This window comes from Pseudorasbora parva, chromosome 21, assembly GCF_024679245.1.
Source record: "Pseudorasbora parva isolate DD20220531a chromosome 21, ASM2467924v1, whole genome shotgun sequence".
NCBI lineage: Eukaryota > Metazoa > Chordata > Actinopteri > Cypriniformes > Gobionidae > Pseudorasbora > Pseudorasbora parva.
In genome coordinates, this window is record NC_090192.1 from 29,817,792 (window position 1) to 29,830,582 (window position 12,791).

General features: G+C 37.8%; 1 protein-coding gene across 3 annotated transcripts in view; it reads left to right on the forward strand.

Moving 5' to 3' along the window:
* Positions 1 to 12,791, forward strand: part of ankfn1a (ankyrin repeat and fibronectin type III domain containing 1a) — a 97,599-nt gene that overhangs the window by 15,581 nt on the left and 69,227 nt on the right. For all 3 annotated transcript variants that reach the window (XM_067430135.1, XM_067430134.1, XM_067430136.1), the window contains one exon: positions 2,511 to 2,734. In XM_067430135.1, the coding sequence (XP_067286236.1) occupies positions 2,511 to 2,734 (224 nt within the window). The remainder of the gene's footprint in view (positions 1 to 2,510; positions 2,735 to 12,791) is intronic.

Here is a 12,791-nt window from a genome sequence, read left to right on the forward strand (position 1 = left end):
AAGCGTTTAAGGCTGTAGCGTGCAATCCAAACTTGGGCTGGCATCTGGGTAACTAATAATGAGAATCTTCATATGCTGAGGGAGTGAATTTCTCAATGGAACACACAGAAGTCCAGAAATTTGGTCTGGGAATTGTCTGTAATTATTTTCTGGTGTGGCTCATTAATCTTGGCAGTTAAGTATTAAAATGCCATTCTACTAGTATTACCATGGTTTTCTGGAACATATTAATACATGGTATTGTTGAAAATACCTTGGAGTGTTACATAAATATGGTAATCATTTAATATGAGATTATGATTTTTTTTTTTTTTTAAATATGGGCACGTATGTACTCTGTGGACTTTCAGAAAATCAACAAAAAATTTAGAAAAAGTTTAAAAAAGTTTATCTACACATTGTCATTTTGACCAAATTACATTATATGATAACATTTAGGGAATGTTTAATGGACTCATTTGTCTTGCTGCCATTTTATATATAATACTGAGGATGATTAAAATATGAATAATATATTCACATAAAATGAATTTGAAAAGTAGGAAAAACTAAATGATGATGGATTCCAAGTCCAAGGCTTTGTCCCAAATGGCACACTTCATATGCGCTTTCGGTTTTGTGAACTTGGCGCATGCCTGTTAAGTCCCCAAGACCTTAGGGTGTCCTGTTTGCCATTTTAGGCCTCAGAAGGGTGCTCGTGAGGGCCCCCTTTGCGGTCGATGCACTCTCAATGCACACTTTTGCCAAGCCCGACTGATGCGAGCTTTCCAGCGGACTTCTTCCTGACAGTCGAAGTGGCATTACTTCACGAAAGTGCGGACTCATAGGAAGACCGCAAGTGTTTAGAGTGCCATCTGGACAAGGCCCAAGAATGTTTCCAAGTCCTTTATATAACAAAAAGAAAAGAAATTCAAAAAAATCACCCCCTGCGGCATAAAAGTGTCTGTCTTTGAAAAAAACACACCCATATATCAAAGTATTACTCTCTGAAACCATCAGTGTACTTTTTGTTGTTCGGTTTGGCTTGTGTATTTTCCTTAGGGAGTTACTTCTGGATACATCTCCATCGTGTCATTTAACAAGTGCTGTACCAATAATATACCACATTTATGCATTTATTAATTTCGCTAATAATTTTCACAAATTGGCATCATATATCTGAGCTTGGTTATCAAAATGGTTAATGTTTTGACAGGACACCATTCAAATTTGTTAGAGATGCAAAACATAGTGGATTATAACATAGAATTCATGTTTATTTGAAGTCTGCTTCAGAGGAGGTTCTCTTCACAACAGTCTTTGAGGGGAAGACAATAACAGCGATGCCTTCATGCAGTTTTAATTGTAAGTGGAGGAGGCAGAACCATGCAGTAGCTCAATGAATGAAGAGCTAGAAATGCTGCCCACCAGCTGATTGTACAGGGAAACCAGAGAAACCTAGTGCCATACGGTGCACGTGTGTGTCTGTGTTTACATTATAAACCTTCAGTTTACAAGAACAGCTCTGTTAGATCTTTATGATACTTTTGTACTTTATAGTTTAATGTTACTTGATATGACTTCACCTATTTACTGACAACTTTTATTAATCTGTGGTACAATAGTTAGTCTTTTTTCCCCCCACTGTGTTCATTACGGTGATATGACTCACCAGAGAAGCAGTGGGAAGTTTAATCAGAGCAGTTCAAATGAGAATTGAGAGGAAGTGAGAGGATGGGCTATTTAAATAACGGCTACTAGTTATTGCAAAGTGGTTAGAATGGCCTAGTCATAATTTTTAATTCCTTGTTAAAGGGATTTCTCATTCATTTTTTTTACCAAATTTGTCCTTCCATGGTTTTCTACACTCAGAAAAAGAAGAAGGAAAAAAAAGTTTAGCGATACATTTAAGTTCTATGTATGTGAACAGCATAAAAAATGGCCATCCTTTTGGATTAACATGAATTAATAAATATATGTATATTTTTCAGTCATACATAACCGATACAGGCAAGAGGTGAAATTTCTGGACTCACAAATCGTGACATAGTTTATTATTACCTGAAAGTTATCATTGAAAGTCTTTGGGATGTGCTGGAGTAGACTTTATAGAGTGTTTGACTCTGGTATTGTCAGTACAAGATCTGGACTGACAAATGTGCATCACATTAAGTTTATCAGTTAATGTGTGTAATCCAAGCAGTTTGAAATTTTATATTGAAAAAAAAAAGAAGTAAATTTTATATATATTTATATATATATATATATATATATATATATATATATATATATATATATATATATATATATATATAATCTTAAATTTATATATCTTAGATATCCTAAATATATATATCTTAAATTTAGGTTTAAAAGATTTTTGGAGTGTACGACTCCTATATATTGAAACTACACACACTTCAAGATGTGTGTTCTTGTGAGGAGAGGTTTTGGCTCTGTTGTCATTCTCTAGTGTTTTCTTTCTCTCTGGGTGTCAGTTATCACCTGAGGTGTCTGTTTCTCTCTTTCAGGGTCAGTGCTGCGTGACCATGACCGAGGGGAGACGTCGTCACTGTCGGAAGTGAAGCGCTTCCCTCGGAATTCAGAGAGCCGTGTCCCAGAGCCTTGGTCGGATAGAGTGGCTCTTAGGAAGACCATATCCGTCGATGACCGCCTTCTCCAGCAAACGCCTAGTGAACATCACAGACTCCTCAGCCGACTAGAAAGGGGCAAGAAGAAACTCAGGAACATCAATGTGAGTGGTAAAGACGTCTCATATCACTGTCAAATAGAGGTTAGATGAATAATTCCACATTGGTCAAACTTCCAAATGTGCCCTTCGTTGCTTGTTTATTGAAATGTCTTGTTTGTTTACTTGCACATATTCTCGTGTTTAAGGACAGCTCTTAGCTTTATCCACCTTTGTAGGCGGATATTGATGTAGCACATACAGTGTTTTGACAGTTTCACAGCTGCTGCGTTATTGCTGTGAGGTTCTTCATAGACGTTCAGTTGTGTAACCGTTCAAAAAAGAGGTACGCTCGCCCAGAATTCATCCTGGAGTTTGATCATGGTTTTCTATTCAGCGAACACTCATCTGTCATCCTACACCAGTGAGTCAGTGCTTTGAGGACGCACAGCCTTGTAACCTTACATTAGGGACTTTTGCAGAACATGAATTTGATCTGCATACATTTGCCTTAGTTAAAAAGCTGCTACTGTGCATTTATGAGAATACTTTTATGTATACTGTTTAAATGTATATGTTAAGAGGGGATGGATAAAGAAGTGCTCATATTGTATGCTTTTTATATGATTACCGTAAATGACAATGGCCATGAATAACAATGAGATCTTTGCATTTCGATTTTCTCAGAATAAACGGATTAAACCAAACTTTACAATGTTTAAAACAAATTAACGTGTTAGACTTGTGAGATGCAGCATCAAGGATTTCAAGTTTGAGTCGGTTTCCAATAATATTCTCTATACAACGTCTTTAAAATGGAAAAAGAAAAACAAATTTTGATCTATCAGAAGTAGGATTCCTCTGGGGGTGTATGAAATTAAAATTAGAAAACCACCAAGATATCACCCATTAGATAAATGTATGTAATAAAACAGGTTTGCAAATGCATATTTTGCTTTACAAAGAAAATGTAAAATCCATCACATGGATTTTGTAAACATTTTGAGTTTTTATTTAAGTGAACTTTTATGTTTTTTTTTTTTTTCTGTTTATCATAATGTACCACCTGGCTTTAAATCTTTAAAACCAATTAAAAAATATATTTTTGAACTGGCTCATATACACAAATCGTTTGAACTAACTGATTCACTAAATTTAATCTACAGCATCATGGCTAATGTAGTTTTTCACAAAGGATCCTGCTGTTAAACACAATTATTTTACAAATAAGCTGAAATTACTAGAAAATACCATACCTGAATACTATGGAGTAGCAACCTTGCAGTTTCTCTATGGAGAAGTTTTTAATTTCAGAACCGGTCTGTTACACTGTATAGGGGGCACTTTTGAGCACATGCCCAAGCAAAAAAACTCTACAATAACTCAAGTTCCCATCAAGTGCTTTATAGACCATTTGGGAGCAGACTCCACAGTTTCGTGACTGCGGTTGTGTGCACATTGTGGTGGAGGAAAACAGATGAGATTCACGGAATAAGACAAAAAAAAGTACTATTTAAATAGACTGGAGTGATGAAACCTATGACAATTACACTAGTATTAAAGCAAGCATGAATTTTATGTAAACAATAGATGTACATAATATGTACATAGTTCATAGGATGCATAATGTATTAGCCCTACAGTTGCAGCAATACATTATATTTTAAACCTATAAAATTTTACATAAATAACATTTAAAGGGGTACTTCAGCGCTGGGAAGATGAATCTTGTATTTAAACTAGGTCATTAATGTAGTAGAAATGTGAAATTATTTTTTAATTGGGTGCTTTCTAGACTGAGAAAAGACAGAAAATGTACTTTTGTCTCATGGGGATGAAAGACTACAATTCCCAGAATGCTTCGCTGCCCTACGAGGCCACTCCCAAAGCCATCTACTGAATCACTGGATCACTTTCACTTTCCGACAGTGTTCATTTTCATAAAATCAGTTCAGTTAGAGAACAGATACTACAATGTATTACAATTGTCTGTTCAATATGTTAATTAGACGCTGAGGGAGTGTCACAGCGCACACGCTGCAAGAGTCAAATTACATACATTCCTGATTAGCTGAATGAGCTCTCATGATGAGAGCTGAGGTAAACGCGACTGTGCTCGCAGCATAAGATCACAGCGCATGTTCAGTCTGGCGCGTTTTCAGTTCATGCCTTTGGAAGCTTAAATTTCACAGGAATTAATTTGAAATTAAGTTGAAACACTTACTTTGCTCTTCATAGCTCCGTTTACATGAATGCCTGAGGCTGCAGCTGCTGAGCTGTGAGTACGATCTCCCATCCCCCATGTGCGAGTTGAAAACGTGAAAATGGCTCCCTCTGTTGGCTGTACTCTTTAGCCTTTGGCCAAAAAATCCACCGATGACTTAGATTGACGATATTTGCGTTATCGGAGGAATTTTTCCTCAAACTATTGTCTCAGGGGGCTATGAGGGAGGGGGAGCACAATCATTCGAATGTACTCCGGGGTTTCTACTGATACAAAGCCATATGCTAATCGCTGAAGTAACCCTTTAAACCTATAATATTTTATCTCACAATTCTGACTTTTTTTCTCACACTTGCAGGTTTATATTTCCCATTTCGGATTTTGATAAGTTTGGTGATATTTATATAATATTATACTATTATATCAGACAATTGTGAGTTTATATCAATTGTTGTTTATAGTCCAAACACCTAAAAAAAAAAAAATAGTATTTACTAGACAAGCTTAAGTAATTATCTTGTTTTGGGGAAAAAATAACAAAATAATCTGCCAGTGGGGTGAGAAAAATAATCTTACCCCACTGGCAGATTATTTTGCTCATTTTAAGCAAAACAAATACAAATAAAATGTTGAGTTATTTTTCCCCAAAACAAGACCATAATTTGTAATTGTAATTATAATGTTTCTTAATGTAATTTTTTGAAATTTTGACTAGAAACAAGACAAATACTAAGTAAGAAAAGCATTTTTTGCAGTGAATGTATGCTCCGCCCACAAAACACATCATTGCTGTTTGCAAACACGCAAATGGTCTATTTGTAACAATTTAGACGGAATATAAAAAATTAACAATGTATTGTTTTGTCACAAAACATCAATACTTTTTGGAAAAAGTAGATGTCGCTCTAGTAAAAAGATACATTTTGCAGCAACTTAGTCAATCACTCCCCAACATTGTTCGGTTGCAAAACAGAAATTATCCAGAAATTAGTATGCTGATAATTAGTATGCTGATAATTAGTATGCTGATAGTATGCTGATGAACAGAAAGGAAATATCATGAGCATTTTTTTTATTTAGATTTTATAATGCAATTAAACAATAACACTGTATAAATATTGTGAGGTATCAGACCCCTTTGCTTGTCAACAATGTTGAATATCAATATGGTGTGTGGAAATGCTGTGAACACATCAAAGCAGATGGTATGAGTATATGCGAGCTCATGATGTGAAAATAATGTCTAGCTGTGGTAGCCAGAACACCACAGGAATCTGTCATTAGGGACCAGTTGAAGGAACTTGATATGGTTCAGTTGGATACGTGACACACACAGACAACCGTCAGTTCAGGTTTCATTCTGCTACAGTCACTATATCGTTCCCACAGCAATGAATGAATGAAGTTGTATTCTTTTTGGTTTAAAGTCAGATTACGTAACGTTTTAAAAGTGTAGTATGTAAGATGCAATTGTGTTGACACCTTGGTTTCTTGGAGAATCTTTGAGTTGCATAACATGCAGAGATTTTCCTTGCTTGTTTGTGTGTTGTTTAGTGGAATGCAGGCGTCCAGTAATTGGTCTGATCTCAAAAAGAAAATTGATTGTGATTATTTTCTAGTGTGGTTAGTTTGGCTTGCATTTCTTCTTTAATTAGTTCATTTAGATCTCAGGAGATGTCATTAAACAAATGTTGGCCTACCACTGATATCATCTTGTGCGCACTGCAGTTTATATAATTTGTTTCAAGATGAGCTTTATATATTTGAGCTTGGTATTCACAATGGTTTAGATTTTGTCAGGGAACACATTAAAAATTTAAAGCATTTGGGGAAAAAGTGCTGGGAACAGTGTTCTGTGTTTGATAAATAGTGTATTGTATATTGGTTCATTTTTTTACATTAATGTAATATATTGTAATATATAAGTTCTTGCTTGCATAAAAGTTTTGACTAGTCTTAAAAGTTAGTCATCTAAACTTTATCATCAAGACTGCCCCTAAAATGGTAGATTGGTCAAATTAGAATTGGGAAAGAAAGACTTATTATACCCCCGTTGGGTATCTGCTAATTGGTAAAACTAGTTCTGAAAGAAACACTCCAATTTGTTTTGAAAATAGGCTTATTTTCCAAGTCCCTTAGAGATAACGGTTGAGTTTTACCATTTTGGATCCATTCAGCTGATCTCTGTATCTGGCAGTAGCACTTTTAGCATAGCTTAGCATACATCATTGAATCAAATTAGACAAAAATGACAAAATACTTTCAATATTTTTCCTATTTAAAATTGGACTCTTCTGTTGTTACATTGTGTACTAAGACCAACGGAAAATGAGAAATTGTGATTTTCTAGACCGATATTGCTAACACTCATTCCTGCGTAATAATTAAGGAACTTCGCTGCTGTACCATGAGTGACAGACATCACCCATATACTGTAAGATGCTCTATGTTACTACTTCCTTTTAACCATAAAGTACATTAAAATGCCCCTATTATAATATTTTAAGTTTAATATATATAGTAATAAATATATACAGTTACCATAACTATATTTCAGCTCCGTCCGGAGGCTTTCTAAAGCTCAGCGATTCTACACACTATAAAGACAACAACGATGACAATGATTTTACCATATAATTTTTGCGAAATGTATTATATGTATTTTTTGCCTAATCCTGCGTTGATCTCAGAGATTTGAGAAGTAATCATCAGTAAAATTACGTGTTTGTGGGAAGAAGTTCACGGGTGGACAACATACACCACGTGCATTATGCAAATGTTTTTGACAAAGAACCGTAACACAGTAGGATTCAAATAAGAAATGACTTGTTTAGGTGTTTCAGAGTCAATTCTTTATTTTGGGAGACAATACATTTATTTAGTGTGCACTTTCAACTTTACAACTTTGCAGAACGTTTACATTCAAAAACAGCTATATTGCACACTGCATGAAAGGGAATATTCGAAAAACCATAATAGGGCCACTTTAATCGTCTTTTTTGATTTTTCAATAGAAACCTAGAATCCTTATGGAAAGAGTTATGTGAAGATTTATCAAAAAAATCTCTGTTTGTCTTTGTGGTTTTGGAACGGCATGAGGTTGAGTAAATAATTATAGCATTTTTTTGTTTTGTGTGCACTCATCCTTTAGGTCCCTCCACCCTGGCTAACAACATAATAGGGATCAAGGCCCACTGATAATCTGCATATGTTATAAAGATTGAGTGGAAATTGACAGTCCAGCTGGAGATGATTTCCTACTAGTTTAGCTTAAACTTTAATATTTATACATTCCTAGCTCTCCTATAATTTCTTAACAATTGTTCCACGAAATTGCTCTGTGACCAAAAATATGAGAGAGTTGTGAGATAGTTAAGAGTGAGTTTGTTCTATTTTCAAACCATGGGCAGAATTTTTGTGTCACCCTGGTTTTTTACACCTTGCATGACATGATAAAGCAGTGCGAATTCTTGGGCCATTTTCAAAAAGAAGGATTTCTGAGAAGTGATGTGGATATTAAGAAAGAAAGAAAGAAAGAAAGAAAGAAAGAAAGAAAGAAAGAAAGAAAGAAAGAAAGTGTCCAGTCCACAACCTAAGTTCCGTTTTTTCATTCCCAGAATGCTTCTGGATGAGTTGTCAAACTTTATAGCCCTATGGCAGGAGAAAACACAGTTACACAGATATTCCAGAATTTTTCCCTGCTCACAGCTCAGGCATGACTGCATGGAAAATGTCAGTGGAGAGCTCCTTTGTTATGGTGAATAGTAAAGCCTTTAAAATCGAAATGTACCTGAAAGCGAGTCTGGAAGGACGTCTGCTGCACTTTTTGTGCAATTATGTTGCCAGGTTATGTCAATCACTCTTTAGCGCTGATGGCCATAACATTCAGGAGGCTAGGAGATTTGTTTCTATGCCTGTGTTATTGTGCAAGGCGTGATATTCTGACGTACTAAGAAAGTACAAATCAACTAATAAAATTGGTACCGATTCCATAAGAAAAACAACAATATGAATCAGTTAATGAGAATATTAGATATCCAGCAAACTGAAACCAATAAGCGCCTGCAACAATAGTCGCAACAATAATTTTGTGACTTTCACTATGAATTTTCATTGGGTTCCAAAAGCCATCCATCCATCCATCCATCCATCCATCCATCCATCCATCCATCCATCCATCCATCCATCCATCCATCCATCCATCCATCCATCCATCCATCCATCCATCCATCAATACAGCCATCCATCCATCCATCCATACATAAATCTATCAGCTTATTTTCTTATTGACCTAGTAATAATGCAGAATAATATTTCAAATGAATTTTTCATAAACATTTCTTTGTTTTAAATTCTTGAAAATCCTAAAAACAATCTGTTTAGTACGTTTTAAGGTCCCCCAGAATGAAAAATGTAATTAACCTTGCCATAGTGAAATGATAAGAGTTCAGTACATGAACATCATACACTGTGAGTCTCAAATACCATTGCCTTCTACTTCTTATGTAAATTTCGTGCATGAAAAACACCACGGAAAAATAAGTGATTCTCAACATAACGCCAACTGCTTTAATGATCCTGCAATCGCTGGGATCATTAAAGGAGTGATGAATTGAGAACTCAACTTTCCCTTGAGCCTTTGATATACAAAATGTCATGGTAATATAAGAATATCCTCTAATTTTCAGAGCTGAAAACTTCCTTGTTAGTCAAAGAAAAGCTTTTATAGACACCAGGCCCAGAAATTGGTCTTGTGCTTAAAGGGGGGGTGAAACACTCAGTTTCAGTCAATCTCATGTCAATCCTGAGTACCTATAGAGTAGTATTGCATCCTTCATATCTCCGAAAAGTCTTTAGTTTTATCATATTTATAAAAGAAATATAGGCTGTACCGAGTCTTTCCGGAAAAAACCGAGCGCCTGGAGGCGTATCGTGTGGGCGGAGCTAAAGAATGACGAGCGGTGACGTCCTCAAGCGTGGAGAAACCCATCTATCTCAGCTAATACAGATAATGATCCACAATCAAATCTGAGGGAAATAAATTGAACAGGAGAAACGGCAACATCAGGACGTCCGTCTCTGTGGTATGTAAGTTACTGTATTTAATGGCCTCTCCACATTTCTGTGTGTTTACTCGCAGAGTATGAGGACATGATTCGGTTTATGGACTATTGTATGCGACTAGACCTTAGAAGTAGCAAGCAAAACGGTTTTGCACGTCAGAATACTGTAACGTTATACAGAGAACAACAATGGAGTAACCGTTAGCGCATTTGAATGACGAAGCACGCGATCGTGTCGTTTACTGATGTTTACTCATGCGACGGTAGCCAATAGCAGAGACATTTGAAGCAGTTTAAGTTAACTCACCGTGGAAGCTTTATCGCTGGGACCGCTCCGTCAGAAACACACTTCTTTGGTATGATTTGGTAAAGTCCTGTGACAGCAGTGGCGTGTAAATCCATTTTGAGACGCAACTGAAACGATGTTGTGAAGCTTCCCGTCATTTCTGCGTTCAAATTGGTTCAAATGCAGCGCTGCCTTCCCGGAATGCTGTGCTGAAGAGTTGAAGTCGCTCGACGTCACCCATAGGAATAAAGTGGAGCGCGGCGCCGTTCACGGACGACTGGATCTGCAGCTGAGAGACTGTTTGCAGCGTGCTCTAGTCACGCGCGCGCGCACCCTACCGGGAGAAGAGCCCGTACGGCCCATACAAGGACCTTCCGCTCTTATTAACGTCAAATAGACCCATACTCGAAAAAAACTCGCCGAAACTTGTGAGAAACCGGAAGGAGTATTTTTGACACAGAAATACTCCATCAAACGTCCAACATTAGTTTTTGAAACTTTGTCTATGTTTAGGATGGGAATCCAAGTCTTTAACAGTGTAAAAAGCTCAGTATGCATGAAACAGCATTTCACCCCCCCTTTAATACTTACGTAATTGCACGACGAAACACCACCTCTACAGCACGTCTAATCCAGTAGCCCCGCCCACTGACTCATGGAGCTGATCGGCTCGATGTGCTAGCTGGTTTATCAACAATAAACATGCTGAGGAAGATAGCAAGATATTGTGCTATTCCTGGTTGAGGAAGAACACACCCGCTGCATAAGCTTCCTTCGGATCCTAATATTAGGAATGTGTGGGTGAACTTTTATTTTTTAATGAAGTTCCAGCTCACGTGGGGAAGACATGTTCACTTCATTTCACTGCGGAATCGTTTGTAAACAAATCTCCGGTCGATGCTGGATTTGGATCCGACAGGAATGGTGCAACACACTAATGTGAGTAAAACGTGTTTTTATTTGTAAAAGTATTGCATTGTTATAGATCATTTTGCTTATGTGTACGTGTCTTTAACATACCTTTAGCACACTGGACTCAGACACGTATAGGCCATTGTTCGCAAAGCCCTGCAGAACGATTAATCTCATAATATTCCGTTCTTAATCTGTGCTGTTGTCTGTCTGGACTTGACATTTGAAGGGAAGCGGTTCGCGCTTATATCGACTGATCTTCCAGGCCATGTGTTATATAATATATAAATGATCTCTGGCCCACGGTGAACGCCGGCAACTCCTCCACTCCCTCCAGGACGGCCGCCACCCCACCTCGACCCAGGGGCACGGTAGCGAGCTCTCCGTCCCACCGGTCTTCACTTACTCCACACCATTGCCACGGGCAGCCACTCGTGGTCCTTCTCCATCCATGCTGCCCGAACTCCTCAGCACCGCGATCCCCCTCAGCAGCGAGGGCTCTTCGACAGCATGTCCCTCCCTCCTCCCGGGCTTTGGCACCAATGTAACGGGGTTTGTAGATGGGAAGGAAGGAGGCGGGAACTGGCGAACATTCAACAACTTTTATTAAATAAATAAATAAAAGGAAAGTAACGTGGGCAGCTCCTCACTGCCCACCCGGATGACTGCCCGCACACACACAACAAAACGTAAACAAAACATAACATAAAATCCAGGCCTGGTCCTCTCTCGTCCTTGACTGGTGTCGCTCGTCTTTAAATGCCTCCAAACTCCCTCATGAGAGGACTTTAGACTGGTGTTGCTTGCAGGTGACGCTCTTTCGCAATCACGTCCCCGGTCTCGCTCACTCCTCCCATGTCTCTCGCTCGTTCACCTCGCCACATCTAGATAACGCAAGATGCAAGTACAGTAACAATAGAAAACTCCAAGTACCATGTATAATCAAAGCACCAGATAGTATACTGGTTTTGGTTTTATCAGAGGGAAAGAAGAGCGTTCGTGCGTGCGGTTGCCAGATTTCAGTAATTTAAATCCCCCAATCAGAGCTTTTCTGTGAAAAGAACACGTATACTATCTGCTGTTTTGCCTAAATATGTGCAATCTGCCAACCATATGCACGCGAACTCTCGCGCGCAGATGATCTGAAAACACCAATAAACAAGTAAGCTGCATTTTAGCTATTTCCATTTGAGATGTTCTGCTTAAAATGTGTCATTCAGTTGGTCTGTGTTCTGTCAGGACGGTCAGGACTCACGAGCCGCTTTGCAGAAAAATGAACTGCTGTGTGCTGTGAGCTGCTGAAATAAGCCAATCAGAGCAGAGCTCAACATTAATATTCATGACTCGTAGGTTGTAAATGGACCTGTAAAACTGTATCTGGACAATTTTTTCCCTTAAATAAACCACATGCCCTCTATGAAGATATCAGAGAACAATTTAACATATTGTTTCAACTCCTTTTAGGGCACCTTTAAATAATATTTAGAATCCTAGATTTCCAATCTGATCTCAGACTCTTTTGAACCCTGCTGTGTATTGCAGAGAAAAATCTGACAATGGATAGGTTGGGTGCTACAAACCGATGCAGCAATTTATTGCCCTTGGTTAAACACGTTACCATGGTGCTTGGTTAGTGCT